Raw genomic sequence first — 25,476 nt, forward strand, 5'->3', positions numbered from 1 at the left:
CAAGAGGCCTCCTCAGGTGACTCGGGCAGGCCCGGGTAAGCGGGTGGCCACCAAGGGCTGTCGCGCCCAAGACACGTGATTTGACACCCGCGTTTCCCTCGCTCAATGAGGCTGTGTCTGCGGGGATGGTGACGCACGACTGGCTGACGTCCAACCCCCAACAAGCCTATTCATCTAAGATGCGTTAAAAGCTAAACACAAAGCCTGCCTTCTCCCTGAGGAGATAAAGCGGACCCAGTTCTTTCACCATTCCGCGGAGACTCAGGGCCACGCGAGGAACAACTCTCCGCGAACACTGGAGTGTGAGAGCCCACAAACCAGAGCCTCACCTGTCTGCCCAGGTGAACAGCTCTGAATTTCTTGGGCCTCCCTCAAGGGCCCAGGAGTGGTCACCCGACCCAGGCCTGGCCAATCAGATTCGGATACTCCTAACCTCGGTGATTGTGGAGGGAGAGCATGTGACCCAGATTCGGACCCTCCTCACAGCGTCCAATCAGATTCGGACCCTCCTCACAGCGTCCAATCAGATTCGGACCCTCCTCACAGCGTCCAATCAGATTCGGACACTCCTAACCTCTGTGAGTGCGGAGGAAGAGCATGTGACCCAGGCCTGGCCAATCAGATTCGGACACTCCTAACCCCAGTGATTGTGGAGGGAGAGCATGTGACCCTTCAGAACCAATGAGACTACACTCTGCGGCTTCTCTGGACCTGTTAGAGGAAGTGTTTTCCCCGGAGACGGCTGAGAGAATGGAATGGAAAGCCTGGCGCAGAAGGCGGCCATCTTGGCACCCTGAGGAGCGAGCCCGCGGGTAGGAAGTCCCAGCAACGCTTTGAGCTTCTGGACCCAGCAATGCCTCACGGTCTAACCCTGCGCTCCGCCTTCCCCAGAGCTAAAACACCACACACACCGCCAGCCGTCAGCACTGTTTTAGGTTTTGTTCAAAGCTAGTTGAAAGCGGATTTCTGTCATTTGCAATAACATGAAACCTTAGAAAAAAGAAAAAAAAAAAGATGAAGTATGCCTTAAGGTGGTCATATTAACGTAGACAGAGCGAGGAGGGTCAGTCTACAGCCCACGCCACGGCGAAGCACGGGGATTAAATACGGTTAACTGCCGGAGGCTCATTCCCCTAACAAAGCCATGTCTTATATGGAGCAGAATCTGAAACTTTAATTCAACCTAACCTATAGAGTATTTCTTTAAATCCATCTTCATGCCAGTTGGCCCCATCTTTAAAGACAGCTTGCCACAACTGAACTTCCGCTTTTTACCTTATTTCCTAGTTCAAGGAAAGAACGGACCATGGTTCGCCTATCTCCCACAATTACAGAAAAAAAAAAAAAAATGTTTCCCAAGATCAGAGTGGAAGTTGCTTCCAGGAACGTCCAGGGAGGACCGAGAGCGGACTGCTTTCCCTACAGTAAATGATCCATGCACTTCCTTATAAACTTATCTCTGGAGAATGAGCAGACCTTTCACCAGTCAAGAAAAACAAGTCATTTACCATCAGGGGCTGTTTGCCAGCTGGTTTTTTAGATCAGCATCTGAAGAAGTTCTGAAAGAGCTGCCTCTGCTTGGATCCCTCAGCTCTTCAAATCTGAAAACTGTGTCGTTTCCATTTAGGTGACTCAGACTGAGGGCAATTTCTTCAGGCACAGAACTGCTGAGGGTGGCACAGCATCCCCGTCTGAATGTGTCAGTGTGTCAAAAATACACCCAGTATCAGGTAAGGGCTCCAGCTAAACCAAACCAGCAGCGTGTGCCTTGGAAACAGCGTGCCGGGTGTCACCACACTGGGGATGAGCTCTGTGTTCGGGCCAATCAAGCCTCAGTTATCTCACCTGTCAGCTGAGAATAACAGCGCTTCCCCTTCACAAAGGTGTCCCCAGAACCCAGTAAAATAAAGACAGGATATCAGGGTTTTTGTTTTGTTTTGTTTTGTTTTATAATAACTGTCTTGCTCTTGCCCCTGGGGGCCCAGTGTGCAATGACTGCAAACGGAAGCCTCTTTGGTAGTGTATGCAGCCTGTTGACTGGATGGGTTGCCCTAAGGGACCCTGGAGAAAACCCTTGTCAGTGGACATTGATGTTTGACCTCATGCTATCCCCAATATAGACCCCAGACAGGTATGTGGGGTGCCTTTAAAAAGCCCCAGGGCACACTGGCCAAGTCATCATGTCCATCTGTACCAAGCTGCAAAACAAGGAACATGCGACTCAGGCTCTACATAGGGCCAAGTTCAAGTTTCCTAGCCACCAGAAGATCCACAGTTCCAAGAAGTGGGGCTTTACCAAGTATAATGCAAATGAATTTGAAGACATGGTGGCTGAAAAATGGCTCATCCCACATGGCTGTGGGATCAAGTACATCCCTAATCATAGCTCCGTGGACAAATGGCAGGCTCTGCTCTCATGAGAACCTCAGCACTGCCCCCTCCCTATTCATGCCCACCAATAAATCCTACTTCCAAAACAACAAATCTGTCCTACAATTAAAGATGCTGCCACACTTCAAAAGATCCTTGGTGATGCCATTTATAAATACACTACTGCCTGTAGAAAGATTTTACAGGCATTATCTGTGCCTCACAATGACCCTGTAAGACAGGCTAAGCAAGAATGACAGCCCCAAGTCTACAGGTATCTCAGGTGAAGTGCTGCATGGCCTGTCACACACCAGTGCGTGTCAGACTTCAGACAAACACACACCTTTAGTCTATTTGTCTGATGGGGTTCGCTTCACCTATAGGTCCCAAAGTGTAGTCCAGGGGACTGTGGTGGGGGTCCTTGAGCCCTTTACTGGGAGTCAAAAGGGTCAAAACCATATTCATTATCAAATTTGACATATTTGCCTTTTCACCTTTGTTCTCTCATGAGTGTTCAGTGGAGTTTTCCAGAGACTACTTGGTATGTGCCATCAAAACAGAGAGAATGCAGAAGCAGAGAACTCAGCTCTTCTATTAAGCCAGACTTGCAAGAGACTTGTAAAAAACAACAAAAAAAAAACATTAAATGATTACTTTCCTTTCATGAATTTGTTTTTGTTTAGGAAAATAGTTATTTCTGATAAAATATGTGTCAACATGTAATAGGTTTATTATTGTCTTTTTTTTTAATGAATACAAGTTTTTAAACTATAAAACAAGTTTTTAACTTTTCTAACACAGCAAATATTATAGATATTACCCACAGACCCAGAGCTCTCTGGGGTACTCAATGATTGGATTACAAGCACGTAAAGGGAACCCGAGGCCAAAAGTATCAGTCGGCTGCGTACACTAAGCCATATTCTTCCCCTTGGGCCTGCCCTGCAAAGACCTCTTGCAAATCAGAAACACCAGTGTATTTTCATTAACAGTGAAGCAGTTGTTCCTTCTCAGATCTTTCTTGAATCCTTCTGCTTTGGTCCAAGAAGGCCCTGTTGGGTGCTACTATGTCTCCACGGTACCTTCCCATGTCTTTGTATTTGCTAATCTCCTTTTTAAGAAAGGGGGAGCTAGTCTAGCTCTGAGCCTTCCACAGAGAAGGGAATCTGCTAGAATTTGATAAGCAAAATAATAAACCCACTGGAAACGAAATAGCACTGCTTTGAAAGTCACCAAGCTGTGCCCCTCTGAGTTGGGCACTTGCACATACATGTAAAATTCTTCAATAAAAAGCTGGCGTTAAGAGTATACTTAACATAAGCACTGAGAAATAAATAGAATTGTCGAATGTCTATATTGTGCACCTGAAACTAACACTGTACGTTAACTACACTTAAAATTAAAAACTTGGTAAAATAAAAGGCTTGCTTTTAAAAAAACATTTCCTTTTTATGGCTTTCCACTCAAGAGTCATGAAGTCTCTATTTCAAACCAGGTGAAGTAAAAATGTGGATTTCAAGATAAATATGGAACGAACAGTACATACAGAACTAGGATACAGCAAAAATTTTTACAGTAGCAAAAGAATAGAGTTAGAAATGTCAAGTCTCCATTTGCAGGAACATTCTAGAATGACATGACAAAAGGCACGATGGGAAACCATCCTACTGACCAGTTATAAGGTACTTGAAATGTTTTTAAGTTTACTATATACCATGTTCTGTTTTCGCCTCTCCAATCTATTCTTTAAGAGCACTTGTGGCAGCTACTAAAACATACAAAGAAAGCACTTGTGGGTAAAAAGGGCTAAGTACCCTCCAGGGCTGTCAGACACAACTTTCTGCAAGAATGGAAATGTTCTGTATCTTTTCTGTCCACATGTAGCTAAAACCATGAAATGTGGCTGCTGCAACTACAGGGTTTTTAATTGCGTTGTAACATTTAAATTATAATTTAAATAGCCACAGGGGGCTCAGGGTTGCCATATGGGACTGCAAGCCTAGCTCCCAACCCTGCCTTTCACTTCACTTCTCCAGTCAGAGAGATCACACCAGGCTCCTCCAGTCCTCCAGTGGCCTGCTTTCCCTGCCTCTGCCCAGTTTTTTGTCCCTGGGTCCCAGCTCCCTTGGGGAGTGGCTTTCACTGGCTCCGAGAAAAAGGGGAGCCAGGACAATCACATCTCACCTTCAGCAATCTTCATGGTAGAGGCAGATCTGGAAAGCCAGCTCCAGGGTCAAGCAGGAGCCTAGAGAGCCCAACCAGTGAGGCCTGGCTTGAGCGCACAGGGGCCAGGAGGAAGCTGAAGTAGAGAGGGGAGGTGGGGTGGGGAGATGGGGTGGGAGTGGGGGGCAGGAGACCAGCAGGGACCTGGAGCCAGCCCCTCCGAGGGCCACAACCACATGCCCCATCACCGTGCAGGCCCAATTCCACATCCATGAGTGTCATCCAAGCAGAAGAGCCTGGTTAAGACAGCTCCAACAGAATGGATACATGCATGGAAAAGAAAGGGGCAGAAAAGAGCAGGCCCTTCACATTGGAAAAAGCCAGTCGTTGTTGGGAACCAGGTGCCTAAACCCCCTCCCATCTGACTCCTTTGCTTTTCCACCAGAAGCTCCAACTTGAGTAGCAGAGGCCTCCTGGGGTGTCTGCAAACCCACCAGTTCCTTCCGTGGGGCCTGTCCCCACCCCTGCATCAGGAAGAACCTTGCCACCATGTTTCTGCTGCAAGAGCCTCTCTCATGGAGCAGAGGAAGCCAGGAGGGATGGAGAAAGAGAGAGAAGACAGCGAGTCAAAGCTAATGAGAGCACAGAGGCAGCAGAGGAAGGCTTGTGAGGGATCAGCTGGGTCCCTGCCTTTAATCCTGCAATTACAGGGCCCGATAGATTATCAATCAAAGCAAGGCACTGGTGACCGTGAGGCAGAGCACTGTTAATAATTATGCTGGAACGACAGGCAGAAACTAAGATGGTCGGGCCAACTGGGATGTTCGGTCTCTCTATGCTTAAGGCTTTATGACACTTCCCTCCCTTGGGTTCCACGGAAGATTCCTTCAACCTTTCAGAAAACCCTCCCTTTTACCAAAGCTGTCTGAGTGGCTGTGGCACGTAGTGGAGGGGATTCTAACTCCAGCTTGGGCCCTGCCCAGTTCCAGACCCAAGGGCAGGCCCTAGGCAGCTTGACTGCCTTGGTGACAAGGCCATGCTATTTCCTCTTTTCATAGCACCACACTACTTGTCCTGGTTCTGAATTATGAAGTGGTTCCTTCCACCGAGAGGGAGAAAAGGAAAGTAAGAAAAGATGGTGGTCAGTATGGTTTCCTGCTGCAAGTTCTCCTCTTCTGAGGTTAACAGAGGTCTTGGAACTTTGTTCAGGCCCAAGTAGAACCAAGTTCCTTCTACACATAAAGGCTGTCCTAGAGCTCCAGTGTGACTACAGAATGTTTCCAAACACACAGGTGAGCACCCAGTCCCCTCCCCAATGACGTCACAGCCCACCAGAGCTGTCCCACCAGTCTGCACCATGTGGCTTCCCTTGAACCTCTGACCAACGTCAAAATCCCATCACTAAGGGAGGCCCTGCCATTTGGAAGCTGAGTTAAGGCAGCTGGTAGATCTGGAAAAGGTTCTTCCTTTCAAAATTTTAATTTAAAATAATTTGAGACTTGGAAAAAAAGGAGAGTAAAATGGAGACACAATGTCCCTTAACCCTGAAGTACTTCAACACACAATTCCTAAAGATGAGGATATTTTCTCACATAACCAGAGTACAATGATCAAAACCTGAAAATAACAGATACCTGATCAATTGATCTGGTCTATGAATTTATCCAAATTGCATGAACTGTCTCACTATTGTCTTTTATAGTAAAGGAAAAAAAAATCTTTCAGGATCCAATCCAGGACTACCAGCTTGCATTTAGTTGTCACAGTTCTCTAGTCTCCTTTAATCTGGAACAGTTCTTTGGTCTTTCTTTTTTTTTCTCTTTCATGGCCTCGATATTTTTGAATAACATGAGCCAGTTACTTTGTAGAATGTCAGTTTGGAAAAGACTCACTTTCAATTCATCTTTTTTGTTGATGTTACATGTGCATGAGCCACCAGAATGGAATTTAACCAATTATAAAAAAAATATGTTTAGGGATCCCTGGGTGGCACAGCGGTTTAGCGCCTGCCTTTGGCCCAGGGCGCGATCCTGGAGACCCGGGATCGAATCCCACGTCGGGCTCCCAGTGCATGGAGCCTGCTTCTCCCTCTGCCTGTGTCTCTGCCTCTCTCTCTCTCTCTGTGTGACTATCATAAATAAATGAAAAAAAAAAATTAAAAAAAAAATATGTTTAAAGAGCCCAAGGCCCAAAGCACCACAAAGAAAAAAAAAAAAAAAAACCACCATAGTCCTTCTAATCTTGGGGTACAAGGGTCAATCCTAGCTAGCCCTGGAGGGAAGATTAAAGTTACATAACCATCCTACATTCTCATACACACACACACACTCACACACACATAAACTCTCTCACACACACTCACCCTCTCACACACACACACTCTTACACGTCCCTAGAAAGACTGACAGGTCCCAATGCTTTTTCATTCATGGCCAAACATAGGTTTTCAAACCATGGCATTTTCCCAAGTTCAACCACAAGGAAACTATTTCCATGTTCACACCAAAGGGCTTTACATGTTTGCTCAACTTCAAGACCCACTTTTTTACAAAAATTTGCAAATATTACATTTTGGTGGATTATACTATTTCTACGCATGTTTATCAGAGGCAGTGTTTCAACCAAGACCCAAGGTGGAATGCAATACAAGGTCTGTTTGATATTTAACACGAGTTTTAGAATCAGGGCAATATGTACATTCACATAACCTTGGAAAGCTCTAGAGATCATGTAGCGCAGCCTCTACTTGAAGCATGATTCCACCCACCACAGCATTCCAGGCAAGCTGGCTGTCCTGCCATCTTTGAATAACCTTCCTCCTGCCTGCAGCTCATCAGAACAGAAAGAAAGGAGGGCACAGGATGCAAACGAACCAAAGTCAAAATCCACTACTATCACTCCAGAGATACAGAAGAATCCACTGGAAGAAATAGCTATATGTTGGCAAATTGAACTCCAATTAAAAAAAACAATAAAATATATATTAAAAAAAAAAAGAAAAGAAAAGAAATAGCCGAACACATTAGAAGTGGTTGTGTCTGGGAGTAGAACCAGGGGTGAGAAGGTAGAAGGCAGAGGACTTTCATTTCTCAGTAGAACTTTCTCAGGGATATTCCCTTACCTATGTGCAAGCAGTACTTCAATAAAAATAAAACTTTAAGTCTATTGCAGCACCGAGTGACCAAAGAGCTTTGTATTTCCCCCGTCATCAAGACAAAGGGGGATTCCTTATTCATTCAGCATGTGGCTGGAATAAAGTCAAACGATCAGATTTTGCTGATCGTTTAGCTCAGATGCTCCCATTTCACAGAAGAAACAAAAGTCTCAGAAGGTAAAGGTTCCCTCCCAAGGATGTATACCTGGTGAGAATCAGAGCAGAGGTGGAACCCCTGGTCCCCTAAGTCCTAGAGCAGCATTCTTTCACCTGCAGTCTGGTGGGGACCTCAGAAGATGGATCCTCCACACCCACAATGCACATCCCCAAACTACTTAAGGGCATGGCCCTCAGCCTCAGACTCCTGGATTTAAATCTTGGCTCCTCCACCTGTTGGCCAGGTAACCTGGGAGATGAGGGGACTCCCTCTTTTAGCCCCTCTGTTTCTCCTCAACGTCCTCAGGAGCATTGTGAGACTAGGACAGACTATTTAAAGCACTTACCATGATACTATGCATATAATAAGCTTTCAATAAATAATGCTTTTCATGTAGGTGCCATTATTCAATAAATGACAAAAGGTAGAATGAAGCAACATTTGTTGAACATTACGTACCAGGTACCGTGCCAGGCACTTTCTAAACATCACCTCATTTAATCCTTAACAGTCCTGCAAGACCAGCATTGCCCTTCCCACTTCAGAAAGAAGAAAATCAAACCCAGAAAAGTGAAAAACCTTGCCAAGACTGCTCAGCTTATGAAAAGGCAGAGGGAGAATTCAAATCCAAGCCTCCTGAACTCCAAAGCCCCCACTTTCCACCATCGCATGCCAGGAAGTAGGCATCTGTTGACTCCAACAAAACAAGTTTTCCTACCCGTTTGACCCTATGTTTTATAGCATTAAAGTGCAGTTTAACAAGTTCCAACTTGGGGAGTAGATCCAATTTCTAGCAAATGCAGGCAATACCAAGATTATATTTCCCCAGTGGGGATGCTAGTGAAACCAAGGGCAAGGAAAGGAAGCAGCATGTCGAGAGCTGCCCCAGAAGCTTTAGAACCTCTTCCGCCTGCCCACCCCTGCCCCAAATTTATAAAGTATCTGCTTAGCTATTGCACTTTTGGCCTTAAGCTCCACTAATTTTTTCTAATAGGCCTTGAAGCCATGGTATAATTCTTTCTCAGACCAAGTTTGTAAGAAATGGGCAAAGTGGCAAAAAATTACCTAAAACAAGACCCACAGAATTGCTAAAAACAACAACAAAACAAAAACAGTTCCCTTTTGCTTTTATTGTTGCTGGCTTGTTTAAGGGTCATTGAGAATACTAATTAAAGTCCTTGCTTTACTGGCTGGTTAACCATTAAAGCAACTTGACAAGGCACCATGAAATGTTGATTATTCATGAAGTAAATGCACAGAGGTCCTGCAGGCATCAAAATGAGTCACATCTGTACATCATTGCCATGAGCATGGCAGTTTTAAAATGTGGCTCAAGATTCTTTGGCACAGCTCCCCATGGAATCTATGTCCCCTTCTTTCGAAGGTGGGTGAGCTCATGACTGCTTGGACCACAGAAGTGCTGCTAGGGGACTCTCAAGGCTTAGACAGAAAAGGCCATGATGCTTCCACCTGGTCCTGCTGGGCTGCTCACTGTCGAGGGAGCCAGTCCCCATGAGGAGGTCAGAGTGCCTGAGACATCATGGCGGAAAGGTCAGATTCAGCACTCTGAGGAGCCCAGCTGAGCTCCGAGCCAAAAGCTAGTGTCCACGACCTGACACTGGAGTGGCCTCCTCAGATGTCCTGTCCAGCCAAGCCTTCAGATGACCACAGCCCCAGCTGACATCAGACTGTAACTGCATGGGACCCCTCAAGTGAGAGCCGCCCAGCTGAGCCTTCTCCACATTCCTGCCCCCCAATTATGGGCAAATTAGAGCAGTTGTTCCAAGCAATGAAGTTTGGGTGGTCATTTGTTCAGTAGAAATAGTAACCAGAACAATGAGGCAGCACAACACCCCATTATACTCTTCTTTCAATGAAGCCAAAAAACTGGGGAAGAGAACATCAAATCTAGCAGAGGAGGCAGGACCCTTGCATGCTAGCAACAGAAGGGTAGGGTGGTGAAGACAACCAAACCCCATTCATCATGCCTCGGCTGAGTCTCATGCCAAACAATGTTAGAGTTTATATTAAGTGGGCTTGTCTGTGGTTATAACAAACAGCGGATGTTCCTCTCATTGTCTCCCTGTTAGCAGTTTCTTTCTGTCAGAGCAAATATTAATATCTCTTGGATAATCCGGCAAAACACAGCAAAGGAAAAAAAAAAATCAGGCAAGAATAGAACGAAAATGTCTTCCCCATCTTCCTTTAAGGAAACAAAAGAGGCCGATTCTCCGAGCTCTTGAAGAGGTACTTTACAAATTATCATGAGACTGTTGGTGAAGATGCACCACATAAAAGCCATACAGTCTCTACTGCTGGAAACTTCTAAGTGAGCATAGGCAGATTAAGTAACTCTCAAAGAGGAGGGCTGGGCAAAGATAACTGGGATACTTGCCAAAGGATAAGGTTCAGGAGATGTTTAATTCATCCAGCCAAAACACACACGCGTCCCACTACATTAAAAGTCCCTACAACAAATGCTCAGAGGGAAAAATAAGAGCTCTGTATGAAAAGGCTAACAGTCCGTGGGGACCACTGCTCTGCCGACTAGGTGACCTGAAGCTTCTATCAACCACTGGGAGAGCAACAAATCCATCAACCCCCATAGCCTGTCCTCTTTTGAAGTGGGGACACTTTGTGGCACCTCAGAGTCAGAGGGATGGTGTCTTGGATATACAGTCATGTCACTGGAGAAAAGTTCATTTGTACTATAACAGCGAGTGCCTATGCTCCTGTGATGGGTTCCAGCTGACGAGCCAGCAAAGCTTATGTATCATCTCACTGGTATTTACAGCTTCAAAGGAAGACCTATCTGATTTTTTTTTTAAGGCAATAGAGTCCATTCCAATATTAGATAGCTATATCTATGTTCTAGCCAACAGCCCATACTAACAGCAGTTTGCTAATGGAGCTCCAGTAAGATTGTGAAAGACAGCCTCTAAGTGCCCAAAGTCCTCATTCACTTAAAATTCATGTAGTATGAAAAAAAAAAAAAAAAGAAAAATCATGTAGTAACTCAAATTCGCATAATAACTAAGTTTCAATATCTAAATACTCCCAATACTTGAAATGTTTCCCACCATTCTCTTGGTGATTTTGTGTTTTACAGTAAGTGTATAAGTGAGGGTTTCTTGGCTATCGACAATCCTGAAATGCCATTACAGCACTTTTCCTGCCACCGTGAATCACCACAATGACCATTTAACAAAACAGTAATTCACCAAGCAAACCCACTAACATCAGGGTTTATCCACAATTAAGGCAGGGACTACCAATCTGAACATTTTTTCCCACCAGCCTTCATAGTTGCAAAAATTCCTTCCATAGAAATTCATTTCTTTGACTCATAAAGACATCTCTTTATAATACTGCTTCATTCTCCACCCCCATCCCTTGCTTATGAAAGTGATAAAATATGGTCATTGTGAATAATTCAGAAAATACAAAAACTGAAGAAAAAAAACCACCAGCATTCCTAGCAACAGCCACTGGTCACATCTGAGGGTACGTTTTTTCTAGACCCATGCTTCTCACACTCTATGGTAATGGATCTCCCCTCCCAACCCACTTTGAACACTTCTGCAGACTACAATTTTAAAAAACTAGAAAAAAAATGCCATGTCACAACAATGTGTCACAACAATGTCAAACTGCATTTTAAAAAAAGTTTCCAAAGTCTTTCTCTCAATTTCTGTATTTACTTCACCTTAACTGGTAATAAGCCATTGTCTGTGGACCCCACTAGACCTTTTTTTCTCTCAGATGCACATTCAATTATTGTATGTGTAGATTGTTTTACATATGGTCTACATATAGTATTATGTATACTTCAACTTTTGTTACCTAATTTCTTCCCACTAAATAGATCATGGCCACTTGTCACTACCACATATGCCACCCTTAACATAAAAGGCCACTCTTCTTTATTATTTAAATTTGCCAACATATAACACCTAGTGCTCATCATATAGCATGCCCTCCTTAGTGCCTGTCACCAGGTATCCCATCCTCCCACCCACCTCCACTCCTGCAACCCTTTGTTTCTCAGAGTTAGGAGTTCCTCATGGTTTATGTCCTCTAATTTTTTCCCCACTCAGTTTCCCTTCTTTCCTTTATAGTCCCCTTCACTATTTCTTATATTCCACATGAGTGAAACCATATAATTGTCTTTCACCAACTGACTTCACTCAGCAAAATACCTTCCAGTTCCATCTACATCAATGTAAGTGGTAGGCATTTGTCCTGATGGCCAAGTAATATTCCATTGTGTATTATCCATACACACACACATACACATATACGTGTATATATACACATATACACATATTACATCTTTATCTTTTCATCTGTCAAAGTATATCTCAGCTCTTTCCACAGCTGGACTATTGTGAACATTGCTGCTATAAACATTGGGGTGCAGGTGTCCCATCGTTTCACTACATCTGTATCTTTGATGTAAATACCCAGCAGTGCAATCGCTGGGTCATAGGGTAGCTCTATTTTCAACTTCCTGAGGAACCTCCACAGTTTTCCAGAATGCCTAAACCAGTTTGCATTCCCACCAACAGTGCAAGAGGGTTCCCCTTTCTCCACATCCTCCCCAACATTTGTTGTTTCCTATCTTGTTAATTTTAGCCATTCTCACTGAGGTGAGGTGGTATCTCATGGTGGTTTTGATTTGTATTTCCCTGATGGCCAGTGATGCGGAGCATTTTGTCATGTGCCTGTTGGTCATGTGTAGCTCTTCTCTGGAGAAATGTCTGTTCATGTCTTCTGCCCACTTCTCGACTGGATTGTTTTTTAGATATTGAGTTTGGTAAGTTCTCTATAGATCTTGAATACTAGCCCTTTATCGGATATGTTATCTGCAAATATCTTCTCCCATTCTGTCGGTTGTAAAAAGCCACTCTTGAAACCCTAGCATCTTACACCTAAAACTAAACAGGATATAGTTTATCAATTGTACCTCAATTATAAACAGACAAACCCATAGGGCAGAATTTCAAACCTTCATAAGACCTCTATGAGCAAGGGTCTTTGGGGAGGGGAAGGAGAGCACAGGTTATCTTCTACCAGTGTTTCCATTGTGTCCAGGGTCAGCCCAGCCTAAGAAGAGCCTGGGGTCAAATGGCTCTCAAGGAAGCAGACCTGCCTGTTTTGTAGGCACCATGCATGACAATGCCAAGAGCCATTGTGAGCCATCGCTCACAATGCACCATCATTGGGATGGGGAAACCAAGGATCAGAGACATTAAGTGATTTGCCCAAAGCCATGAAGGGGCAATCTGTTGTTACGTGTACACTCAGATAGCTACTGAGTACCACAGACAGCACCAGACAGATCCCAGGAGAGGACTCTAACAAAGCAGGTCTCTCTCAGGAAATTGATCTCCACATCCCAGTAGACCAGCCACAGAGCAAAGGCCCGCTGCTCTGGTGACTGCAAAGTCCATCTCTCCTGTACAAGCCCTCTCTCTGGCCCCTTGCCCAGAGCCCATCTCTGACAAAGAAATGTCATGGCAGGGCACGGGGGAGGAGAACAGAGCCGTGGTCAGAGACTATGAGAGGCCTGGCTCCCATGGACACCCTGTGAGACTCCTTGGCTTCTGGCACCCACTGGGCCTTGGCACTCCTTGCCTGCCCCACACGCATTAGGCCTCTCCTTCACCCAGGCTGTGTGGCTATGAAAGCACTCCCTGTTGCCCTCCAGGCCACCGCAGGATGTGGGCAAGAATCATTACCCCAACTCACAGACGAGGTGATTCAGGTTCCCATGGGCCAAATGCCCCTAAAAATCAACAGACCTCAGATCCTACCCATATCACCTGATACTAAGACCAATCTTCCCTCAACCCACTATTTCCCCATGACTATGGGTTTAGAGTTTTTTCTGATTCTAAAGTGATACAAATTCAATGCAAATAACTAAAAAATATATATAGAAAAGTACAAAGACAATAAATATTACCCATCTCTCATCAGATAGAACATGTGTAATCTTTTCCATGTATGCATATAAACCTTTTTTAGACTAAGACCATACTGTGGGCTCCTTTGGAATGTGCTTTCTATTCAGACATCTTTCTAGGTTTGTTTGTTTGTTTTTTAAGATTTTATTTATTTATTCATGTAAGACACAGAGAGAGGCAGGGACAGGGGCAGAGGAAGAAGCAGGCTCCCGGCAAGAAGTCCAATGCGGGACTCGATCCCGGATCCTGGGATCAGGACCTGAGCCAAAGGCAGACGCTCAACCACTGAGCTACCCAGGCATCCCTCTTTGTAGTTCAATAGCAAGCTGTGTCATCATTTTAAGGCCTAGGCTATCAGCCATTGCCTGTGGATAGTATTCATTTTACAGATCCCCTATTGATAGTCATTTAGATTCATAATTTTCCAAAATTTTTAAACAATGCTGCAATGAACATTATTGGGCTTATATCCTTGCCCAGTTATTCCCTTAGGATAAATTCTTACACGTGCAATCATTAGATCAAAAGTGACTGTCCCTTGATGTCCCAGCAGCAGGAAGCCCTAAGTCCTACCATTCTGATGACCAAACTTCAGGCCAAAATCCTGAGGGCAGCAGCAACTGCCACTCCAGCTCAAGACACCCAGACCGCTTCCATTTCACCCTCAACTCCCCCGAGGTTCCAAGCATAAAACAGGGTTTATTATATTACCTTTTTTTTTTTTTTTTTTTTTTAAGAGAAAGTGCTGCTTTCTGGAGGGAGAGAAACAGATTCTGGGTGCAGGCTTCATGCAAGTTTGAGGAACACAGCTGGCTAGAATCAAATGCTTTTTCAAACCACCCCCACCCACACAATGAGGGAAGGAGCTTGAACATTGACAATGGCTCTTGCCTCCCTGGGGAAGGGCAGGATGAAAAAGTCAGCTTCTGACTACTTGGAGCCAGAAGAAGCTGTCAATGAGTAACTTAGCCCTGGTGGCGTCCTTCCTCCTCCTCCTTGGCCATTTCCTGGCCCTAGAACAGCCCACCTTCCAGGCAAGAAAGGGAGACCATGAAAACACGGCACCACACAGTAAAAGATAAGTAACTGGCATGGAAATATCGCAAACTTGATTACAATGCTTTAGAAATCTGCTGTGCTGCATCTTGTTTTAACAAACACTTGAGGGCAGCCCGGGTGGCTCAGCAGTTTAGCGCCGCCTTCAGCCCAGGGCCTGATCCTGGGTACCTGGGATCGAGTCCCATGTCGGGCTCCCTGCATGGAGCCTGCTTCTCCCTCTGCCTGTGTCTCTGCCTCTGTCTGTGTCTCTCATGAATAAATAAAATCTTTAAAAAAAAAACAAAACTTGAAAAAAGCTAGATCTACATAACATGAATTGTAAAAGTACAACATCACATTTACTCATGCTGGCAGGGTTGCTACACACTGAAGTCATTTCTCAGACTCTCTCCTCTATGCAGGGCCCACTCCACCCTCAGGACACTGGGGCCCCCTTGCTGGTGCTCGGGGAGGTCAGGTCCTACTCCTAGCTTAGCACTGGCTCTTCTCTCTGGCTGGAATGCTCTTCCCTCACATGGCCCTGAGGTGTCCTCTCTCCAGACAGGTTTTCAGTGAAGCCTTTCAAACCCACTAGATGTAACACCGCATCCTCCTGGCTCCCAAATGCCCACACACTGCTAGGCCCCTCCCTGCCTTGCTTTTTCTCCTTACGGCTTATCACCATGTAACCTACTGTGTATTTTAAATAATTGTAATTCTCTGCCCACTCACTCTACTGCTCTCTTCCCTTCGGTGTTCTCAGCACACAGTAGGTGCGCAACAAATACTCCATGATTAAAGCCAACTAACCAAAATGTGAGAAAAATACATTTTTTCTTAATTTGAAATATCAGGCTTATATGCAAGGGCTTCTTTAGTTAAAAGGTTACTCCTGTCAACAGCTTGAAAAGACTGGCCCTGTTGATATAAATCAGAGAGCAAAGGGAATACAGCATTGTTTAAACAATGGCAGAGGCAAACCGAGGTTTGCAGGAAGGGGCAGATATCCAACTGACAACGTGGACGGTGGCTGGCATCCAGAAGCCTTTCAGTTCTCTCCCATTTAAAGAACCAAGACAAGGGATGGGACACTCAGGTGAATCCAGGCCTGCGCCTCCGTCTACCGCTGCCCAGAGCCAATTGTGCCACGTTCTGAGAGAAGCAGCAGCTACCACAAACCTGATCACGGACATGCTCTAAGCAGAGTCAAAGTCAGGAGGGGTGCTGGCCACTCCAGATCATTTAAAAAGAAATGCAGGGGATCCCTGGGTGGCTCAGCGGTTTAGCACCTGCCTTCAGCCCAGGGTGTGATGCTGGAGTCCCAGGATCGAGTCCCAGGTCGGGCTCCCTACATGGAGCCTACTTTTCCCTCTGCCTGTATCTCTGCCTCTCTATGTCTCTCATGAATAAAATCTTTTTAAAATAAATAAATAAAAGAAACGCAGAAGCCAAAGACCCTCTGCTAGAGGCTCGGAAATCACAGCCAATCAATCCTCATTATGTGCAGATTCCATACTAAAATTTGTAATTCCAAAATCAATGCTCCTGGAGCCTCTCCAGTCACTCACGGACACGCACAGAGTGGTCAAAATTTGAGCTCCCCGACGTGCAAGATCCCAGTGAGGCGGAACAAAGAGACACCCTGCCTTCTTGTTTCAGCTCTCAGGCTGTAAACAAGTGTCCTTTCAAGGTCCATCTAGGGCCACACTTTCTGCACTCTTGTGCTTTGTGTTGGGGAGTCGGCTGTTTGAAACGGCCCCCAGGCCCGGGGATGAAGTGCTGGCCGAGCCCAAGAAGGCTGAGATGGGCCTTCTGGAGAACATACCGTGTTCCTTAGGCAAGCTGTGTTCAGGCTCGGGTCACGGTGCTGGCGCCTGTGAGCCCAACATTAATGAATCACCAATGTATGTTAACTGAACTGGCTTTAAACAGAAGCTCACATCACACAAGGTACTAGACTGCTCAGCAGATGAAAATACTGTGACCAGAGGCTCAAGGGAACAGTAATGTAAGGTTGGGCTCCTGTGAGCCTCTGGTCACAACATCCTGCAACCCCCATCCCCCGCCCCTGCCACGATTCAGTATTCCCTAATTCAATGTTCACAGGGACTTTACAGAAAACTGTCACCACGAATAATGAGAACCAACCCTATGTGAAAATGGCTGTTTCCTGTCCCACATCTTTTGGCATGCTCCCCTCCACCACCCCCATGGCTCACTCCATCTGCTACTCTTTGCACGGGGACTCTCCTGTCCCCCGCTGTCCCCCACGTGGCAGGCTTCTGCTCAGGTGTCTTCCAGGAACCCCCTCCCCCAGAGCCCCTGTCACATCACTCTTTGGCTGCAGTTAAGACAATCAGCAATTACCATCCACCTCTCGGATCCTCGCCCTCAAACTAAAATTAGACTCCCTGAGGACAGGATCTTTATCTTGTTCACTCACTGATCTGCAGGGGCCAACAGAGTGCCCGACCCAAAACAGGCAGCTCACCACACACACACACACACACACACACACACACACCCTTCTCCCCTTAAACTCCAGCACGAGCGTCAGGGTGCTTGCACCGAGACTGAAATCCCACTGCTGCTTACCGAGCCCGACAGGAAACCTCTATCATACCTGAGGCCACGTGCAGCTATCCAGCACGCAAACGTGGCCGGTGCAAGCCAAGATGTGCTCTAAGTGTAAAATATGCACAAGAATTTGAAGACTTAGTAAGAAATACACGTAAAACCCCTCATTCATTATTTGTATATTGATTTCACATTGAAGTTACACTATGTTGGGTGTCCTGGGCTAAACAAAACAGGTTAAAATTAATTTCAGTGGTTTCTTTTTCCTTTTTAATGTGGCCACTAGGGAAGTTTTCATGACTTCTGTAGCTTGCATTATACTTCTGGGAGTCCACCTCGGTTACACTAATACCAGGAAAAGGTCACCCAGCGACACAAGCCCGCTCTGACCACCTCTTCCCTGCTGTCTAGTGCTCTCCAGAGCCAGGCCGGAAACACCTGTCCTGCAGCTTCCCGTGCCACACAAACACTTAAGTGTTTTCAGAAAGAGGATTGTGAAATCAGAGCTAAAGGTTTATCAGGTGAATCAATTTTATACTCAGAAGGTAAGCACCAGGATGCCTGGGCGGCTCCGTGGTTGAACGTCTGCCTTTGGCTCAGGCGTGATCCCAGGGTCCTGGGATTGAGTTCCGCATCAGGCTCCCCTCAAGGAGTCTGGGTCCCTGCCTCTCTCTGTGGGTCTCTCATAAATATATGAATAAAATCTTTAAAAAAAAAAAAAAAAAAAAGGTAAGCACCATGTGGGGCTTTCTTGTTCATGGCCCAAAGCAGTGGAATATAGGCATACAAATATTTGTCAAATAAATAAAGCAATCCTTGGGTGGGGGCGGGGGAGCCCATTTCCAAATTGTCCACTCATAGCTGGAATGTCAGAACAGGAGGGCTAGAGGGGATGTGGAAAAGGACCTGGCTCCGTCACATCACTGACCCAAGAGACCCTATACCACCACATCCTCCTCATCTGGACAAGAGGTAGACCCCCCCCTTCCAGACTGTGCTCTCCAGAACTTTCTACAATGATGGAACTAGTCTCTGTTCTGTCCAAACGATGGCCCCTGGGCTCCTGAAATGTGGCTACTGAACTTCCAATCTTATTTCAATTAATTTAAAGGTAAATTAGCCACACATGGCTAGTGGCTACCATATTGGATAGCACAGTTCTAGGTTGCCGTGACAGGAGATAAAGCTTGTAAAAAGGGATGCCTGGGTGGCTCAGCAGTTGAGCATCTGCGTTCAGCTTGGGGTGTGATCCTGGAGTCCCGGGATCGAGTCCCACATCGGGCTCCCTTCATGGAGCCTGCTTCTCCCTGTGTCTCTGCCTCTCTGGCTCTCATGAATAAATAAAATCTTAAAAAAAAAAAATTGTAAAAAAACCTCTGCAAACTCTAAAGTTCTCTAGAAATGGTAGTTTCTGTTGTTTAATATATTAGAAATGTGAGATTCTGAGAGATTTCAATTGCCCAAAGAGACTTGATTCATCAGAAGTCAAAAAAAAAATTAAACAAACATGCAGATTTGGGGCACCTGGGTGGCTCAGTCAGTTACCCATCTGCCTTTGGCTCAAGTCACGGATCCCAGGGGCCTGGGATTGAATCCTGAGTCGGGGTCTCTGCTCAGGCGGGAACCTGCTTCTCCCTCTCCTCCCTTGCTTATGCTAATAAATAAAATCTAAAACAAACATGTATATTTTACTTTACCAGGGGGAGAAGGGCAGCCTCAGTGTTCATGGATACATACAATCAGAACAGAGGCGTCAGTGATCATCCTTCACACACAACTCAGAAAACAGACTTTTAATCCCCTTTTTTGCAATGCCCAGATCTGGTGCCTCCAGGGCCTAGCCATGCAGTCAGAAATCAAGGCTGCCAGTGTATTCCCGGTAGATTATTCCTATCTCCCACACCCTCATTCTTAGGGACCAGATGTTTCCTGCCCTTTTCAGTGACCTTCCCTACTATTTCTCCTGCAACAGAAACAGGCCCTCCAACAGCTCCCTGCATCCCTTCAATTCTCTGATAGATTCATTCACAGGCTCTCAGATCCATGCGGGGTTTGTTCAAATTTGCTGATGGATGGTAAAACCAACCACTACTACAACAGAGTGGGGGCTGACGGGTAGCTGTGAAGACTGCTCATCTGTTTACACTCACGTTGGAAGATGCTCATGAAATTCAAATCAAGTTCTAGTATCCCCCAAGATTCTTCCCAGCAGGAAAGCCCTTGCAGTCCAGACAGCTTTTTGCTACCATGAAGATCATTATATTCTACACGCAAACAGACAAGGAAATGAGCAGGGAAGTGGAAGAGGGGTGAGATTTTTAGGACAAAAAGTCAAAAAAAAAAAAAAAAGTAGAAGTCTAAGGAAATACATAATGTTTCCAGGTACAAATGTAAGGAATCACCCTGAAATATCAGAAAGACTTTGTCAACTCATTCTTTCTTATCCATTGTAGAGTGCAGGTAATTCTCCCCTCAATCCTTTCATGCTTTTCCACAGACACATGAACTTCAGTGCCCCACACAGCCCTTGGGTTTGGCCCCACGGAGCTCCCATGATGAAAACCATGTGAAATAGGATCCACATGTGTTCCACCCACACGCTGGGCTCAGCAGTGCATTTTATTCTGTCGGGCGGGCGGTTGCTCAACTCTGCGGAGGGGACGCCAGCAATCATCCTCCAGCTATTAAAACAAGATCAAGCAGGCTGGTGTCAGCAGGACTGACACCACCTCACCAGAAACAAGGACCCAGCCTTCTGTACCTCGAGTTCCGTCTCCCGTCTGTTGATGTCATCCGTGGATTGGTTTAACTTCTCCAGTTCTCCCTAGTGAAGAGAGAGAGGGAAGAAAGATGTAAAGGAATTGTCTTTTGTTTCCAGTGTGACTGAGCTCATTCTCCGCAAAAGTACTCTAGCACAATTTGGAGGAAGGGGGATGAGTCAGTATTAATTCTCAAGGAAAACAGTGGAGCCCTGGCTTGAAGAGCAAATGAATGTCAGTTATTTCTGAGGCCTTTTTCTTTCAAAAATGTCTGAAGGTCCTAGGGATTTTTTTCTTAGAAGGTCAACTGTTTTCCAGGTATGTGCCTTCAGGTAAACCCACCTGTTACAAACGGTTTAGGAATCCAAACAGTACCTCCTGCCTCACAGAAAGAACTTTGCAGAAAAGACGATGAAATAAACAAAAGGCAAGCCGAAACTATAAACTCAGGGAAATGATTTAAATCAAGGGCAGAATTCTGGCATTAACTCATTAGTGGTTGAGTATTTTTCTAGAACTGAAAATCTTTTCCTTGCAAACCGGCAATCTTTAAACCTGCCTCGCTGTTTTTAACAAAACAAAAACTAGCTTTCATCCCGATCCTTCAGATAAACATTTATAAACTGACATTTTTGTAAAAAAAAAAAAAAAAAAGTACCCAGCGAAGAAGTTAACTCCTTTTACTCTGCAAACAAAGGATCTCCCAAACAGAATTCCCCTACCGGGAAAACAAGATTCAGTAGCCTAAACTAGTGATTTTAATTAGTAGAATTCCTCATGCAAAGATTTTTTTTTCCCCACCTGATCTTTATCTTGCTAATCTGCCAAAACAATTCATTTAAATGGCAACAGCTGAGTTAAATGGGCTTTTAATTGATCCGCGCGCTGAAAAACCCATTAGGGCTCCAGAAATCGCAGAGCACGATTAAAAGCAATATATATATTGCTATATATATATATTGCAATATATACATATTGATATATATTGACTATACATACATATTGCTATATATGTTGCAATATATCAATATATGTGCAATATATATATTGCATTTAGTATATACGTATATACTAGCAATATATATATTGCATTTAGTGTATATATAGGTTTATACTAAATGATTTATGGAAAGGGTAGAAAAACGGGTCTTGGAAAGGGATGTGCTGTGCTCTTCGCCTGGAGGGTGAGGAGGTGAAGCTGTCACTCCTACATCTTGGCTCAGAAATTGTTTTTTAATCCTCTCCCTCAGAAATGGAGGCACAGAAAGCCAGCCCCCCCCCCCGCCTCCTCCCCGCGGGAGCCCTGCGCATCCCCCGTCCCCGGCTTCTGCTCACACCCCGACCTCCTAACGACCACGAGCGGGGCTCTCAGCCCTGGAGGCCAAGCGGAGGTCCGAGCCCGCGGCGACAATGAGCCGGCGGAGGGGGCGGCCCGGGCGCCGCCAGGTGAGGGCTCGCGGCCGGGGCTCGGGGCGGCCCGCGGCGGGGGGACGACGCCCGCCCCGCCCCCGCCCCCTTTTCCCTTTGTTGCACATCGGCCCGAGCCGCTGGGCCGGCCGCGGCGACCCCCACCCTGCGGGGTCTGCGGGGTCTGCGGGAGCCCCCGCGGCACAGTCCGGCCGCATCCACGCGGGCGCCGCAGCCTCCCACAAGCCCCGCAAAACCGGGTCCTCGGGCCCGGAGCGCAGGCGGGGTCTGAGGTGCGCGGCGCCCCCCGCGCGCCCCACCTGGATGCGGGGGTCCACCTCTTCCTCCTCCTCCAGCGCCGGCTCCATCCCCTCCTCCTCCTCCTCCTCCTCCAAGTCCCGGGCCGACGGCGGCGGGAGGTCCGCCGGCTCCTCGGAGCGGCTCCGCTTCAGCGCCGCGTCCATGCGGGCAGCGGGGAGGCGAACCGCGCGGAGGACCCCGGAGCGCCGGGGGGCGGGGGGGGGGCAGCCGCAGGCTCGGCCGGAGCCGCCTCGCCCCAGCCCCGCGCGGTCCGGAGCGCCGCTGCCGACGCGGAGCCCGCGGGCCCAGGCGGAGCCGAGCGAGAGCGCGCGGCCGCCCCCTTCCTGCCGCGGCCCGCAGCGCAGCGCCGCCCCCGCCCCCGCCCCGCCCCGCCGCGGCCGCCCCCGCCCCCGCCCCCGCCCCCGCCCCCGGCTCCCACCCGGGCCGCCCCGGCGCCGTCACAAATCCCGCGGCCCCCGCACCCCTCGGCGCGCTGGGCGCTGTGGCCCGGGCTGCCCGCACCGGCCGCCTGCTTTGGGGGCACCTCTCTCCCTCCCTGCTCGGCCGGAGCAAATCGACTGCTCGGAGCAAAGTTTGGGGTATCTTCCACGGTCTGAAGTCCCCTTGGGAAGCCTGTATTCGGTGACCCTGCACCAGCTTCAAGGCTCCCTCAAATCCCTGTGTGCCTCCACAGCACGGTTCCCCCCTTGGCTGAACCTCGGGAATTGGAGCCTACTTGGAAGAGTTTCCCCCAGAACGGGAACTGAAACATGTGCTCACACGCCACAGAAGCACGAGGAGGGGAGCTGGGCGCAGCTTCGTGCCTGGATTCCTCAGTCAAGCTATGCCCAAAGCCTGTGCCCTCCTGGTCGTGGGGTGGTCCTACCTGAATAGCCAAGAAGCGTGGAAAATGCATCGGTCGTCAGGGATGTCGGGCTGGGTAGGTCCAGCCTTCTCCAGGCGGCAGCAGGTGTAACCCCTGTGTCATGGGCAGGCTCTGTCCAAACATTTATGAACGGCGAGATTTTCCTGCCTTCCTGAAAGAATAGGGAGCCAGCGCTTGCCTGGCACGCTCAACAGCATGGGCCCAAAGAAGGAATGGCAGGTGTGTGCTTTTATGAACTGTCAGGGCCACTGTGATGTCAAGGGAGCACAAATTCAGTTGACCTTAGCAAAGCAGGCAAGGACGTTGCCCCTGGCCACTGCTAATATCTCCACTACAAAAATGCAGAATGTGTGCACCCTTTACATAGAGGCTTGTGGCCCATTAGCTCTGGGAGTTTGAAGAGCAAACTTGCTTGAGACAGAGGCTGAGAGCCTATCTTTAAAGCCACCTGGGGAACACCTAGGTGGCTCAGTGGTTGAGCCTCTGCCCCTCTGCTCAGGGCAGGATCCTGGGATCCTGAGATCAAGTCCCACATTGGGCTCCCCAGCGGGAGCCTGCTTCTCCTTCTGCCTATGTCTCTGCCCCTCTCTCTGTGTTTCATGAATAAATAAAATCTTTATAAGTTAAAAAAAAAATAAAGCCACCTTTGGGAAACCTGCTTCTAATGGCTTCATCAGAAGCTACATTGCAGAGCAGAGAAGGGGAGGGGGGTGGTATTATTCCTTGGGCAAGGTACCATCCTGCACATGCTGGCACCGAGGTCCACTGTGAAAAGAGATTTGTTCTGTCTCCTGGAGGTAATACAGGCGTACACATTCGGTTTGGTTCTGAAACAGTCACACCTGGTCATTGTTCTAAAATCAAGGGAGAGCCAACAGTTCTCAGAGATGTCCTGAAAGGTTTTGCAAAACACCAAGTTGCTTTTGCTTTTCCACCAGTTTCCCCAGTGGCGCAGAACGGAGCCGGTACCGGGGCAGGTTTTATCCTAGCTGTGAATAAACTGAGAGACAGAGGTTGTAAACAAGAAAAGTGAGGTCAGTCCGGACTCTCCTATGCTTCTCGGTTGCTGGAACCCCGCCCTCACCGTGCTAAACAACAACTTCCCAGATACACTTCCATTTCAGCTTAGATCAAAGAGCAAGAGAATGGTTCCAAAGGCCACCATGGACATAGGGAAACTGCCCTAGAACAGTGGTTCAGGCTTTTTTTGTTGTTGTATTTTTAGGAGACCTGGGCCAGTTACAGCGTCAATCCCAATAGTGTTCTGAAGTTAAAATAAGGAAAATAAATCACAGTACTACTCTCTGTATTCTTCACTGGGACACAAATGCATAGGAAACGAAGCAAGGAATGAACTGAGGGTGACAAGGCGGAGGTGCCTGTGTGGTTACAGGGAAGGCCTCTCTGAGAAGGGCACTTTGAGCCAAGACTGGAGAGAAATGAGAAAGTGACCCCTGTGTGCCTTCACGGGGAGAGCGCTTCAGCTGAGGTCCCCGGGTGAAACTGTGCCTCACTAGGGTGCTAGAGAGCCAGGAACACGACATCTGAGACCTGCAGATGGGTAGACCACAGGGGACAGGGTAAGAAACTTGGACTTTACTGAGTGAGTGATATATAATTACTCTGTGTGGGAAGTGGACTGCAGTCGCTGGGGACCGGGGGCAGAGGGGACACAAGGAGGTGAGTTAGGCCTGTGGTCTAAGCAGTGGGAGAAGAGAGACACCCCTGTTGGTTGCTTCCCTTTGCCAATGGAATGGTGGGCATAGTCAGCAGCTGAGAATAAGAGTGAGTGGGGGGGGCAGCCCCGGTGGCGCAGCGGTTTAGCGCCTCCTGGAGACCCGGGATCAAGTCCCATGTTGGGCTCCCTGCATAGAGCCTGCTTCTCCCTCTGCCTGTCTCTGCCTCTCATTCTCTCTCTGTGTTTCTATGAATAAATAAAAATCTTTAAAAAAAAAAAAAAAAGGAGTGAGTGGGGGGTTCTTGGAACAACACTGGATGCTGGAGGAGAGACACAGAAACCTGTCCAGGGGAGCTGGAAAGTCAGCTGACAGGGGGAATACGGTATTATAATTTCCAAGCTGCACTGAGGACCCACCCGGGGTTTGGGATTCTCCATACGGCCAGTCGGCAAAGCTGAGTGCTTTTGCCCACTCAAGCTCCACTTCTGGACACAGGCAGAGACTAATGAGAATGCCAGCTTTAACCAGGGTTGGGATTATTTAACCAAGGTCTTACAATGGCGGGGGAGAAGCATAAGGGGGTTGAGGGCAACTGCAGGCATAACAACTCGAATGATGGCCCATGGAATCGAAACTGGATTAAATAGGAAGTGCAGGCACGAGGCAGTGAGGGAGAGATCATTAAAATACCAGGGAGGGGTGATGAAGCCCTGAGTCAAGGGATCTAAAGAGGGACTGAATCTGAGGCTGTGTGGAAGTTGGTAGCTAATAATATCTGGAGAGAGAAGAGTTGAAGATGATTCCAGAGTTTCTAGTTTGAGTGATTGGATGACACCATTAATTAGGACCTATGCTATAGAAGTTTTGGTTGGGAAGAAAATAGATTCGTTTTTTAGAACATACTGATTTGAAAGGGAAAACCCTGAAAGCTCAGCTGTGTTGTATTTGGCAGTTGGGATCTAGGTTATCCAAGGATTGAATAGAACTCCCCGGAAGGTCTTTCTTGTTGCCTCAACA

General features: G+C 47.2%; 1 protein-coding gene, 1 long non-coding RNA gene and 1 other non-coding gene across 4 annotated transcripts in view; 2 read left to right on the forward strand and 1 right to left on the reverse strand.

The window, feature by feature from the left end:
- SH3BP5 (SH3 domain binding protein 5) overlaps positions 1-22,984 on the reverse strand; it is a 76,489-nt gene extending 53,505 nt beyond the window's left edge. Inside the window, exons 1-2 of one of the 2 annotated variants that reach the window (XM_077865272.1) lie at positions 22,781-22,984; positions 20,190-20,252 (exon numbers count right to left, since the gene is read on the reverse strand). In XM_077865272.1, coding sequence (XP_077721398.1) covers positions 20,190-20,252; positions 22,781-22,810 — 93 coding nt within the window. In that variant the 5' untranslated portion in view covers positions 22,811-22,984. Of the gene's footprint in view, positions 1-20,189; positions 20,253-21,914; positions 22,098-22,780 lie in introns of those variants that run through there. The other variant, XM_077865271.1, reaches the window with a different exon arrangement.
- Positions 1,938-2,073, forward strand: LOC144294411 (small nucleolar RNA SNORA70). The gene has a single exon (XR_013361802.1). It is a non-coding gene; the product is annotated as a small nucleolar RNA SNORA70 (small nucleolar RNA).
- On the forward strand, positions 4,022-8,917 carry LOC144293929 (uncharacterized). The gene is made up of 3 exons (XR_013361283.1): positions 4,022-4,052; positions 5,592-5,825; positions 8,356-8,917. It is a non-coding gene; the product is annotated as an uncharacterized LOC144293929 (long non-coding RNA).
- Positions 22,985-25,476: the final 2,492 nt, after the last annotated feature.

Source organism: Canis aureus, chromosome 22, assembly GCF_053574225.1.
Source record: "Canis aureus isolate CA01 chromosome 22, VMU_Caureus_v.1.0, whole genome shotgun sequence".
NCBI classification, from domain to species: Eukaryota; Metazoa; Chordata; class Mammalia; order Carnivora; family Canidae; genus Canis; species Canis aureus.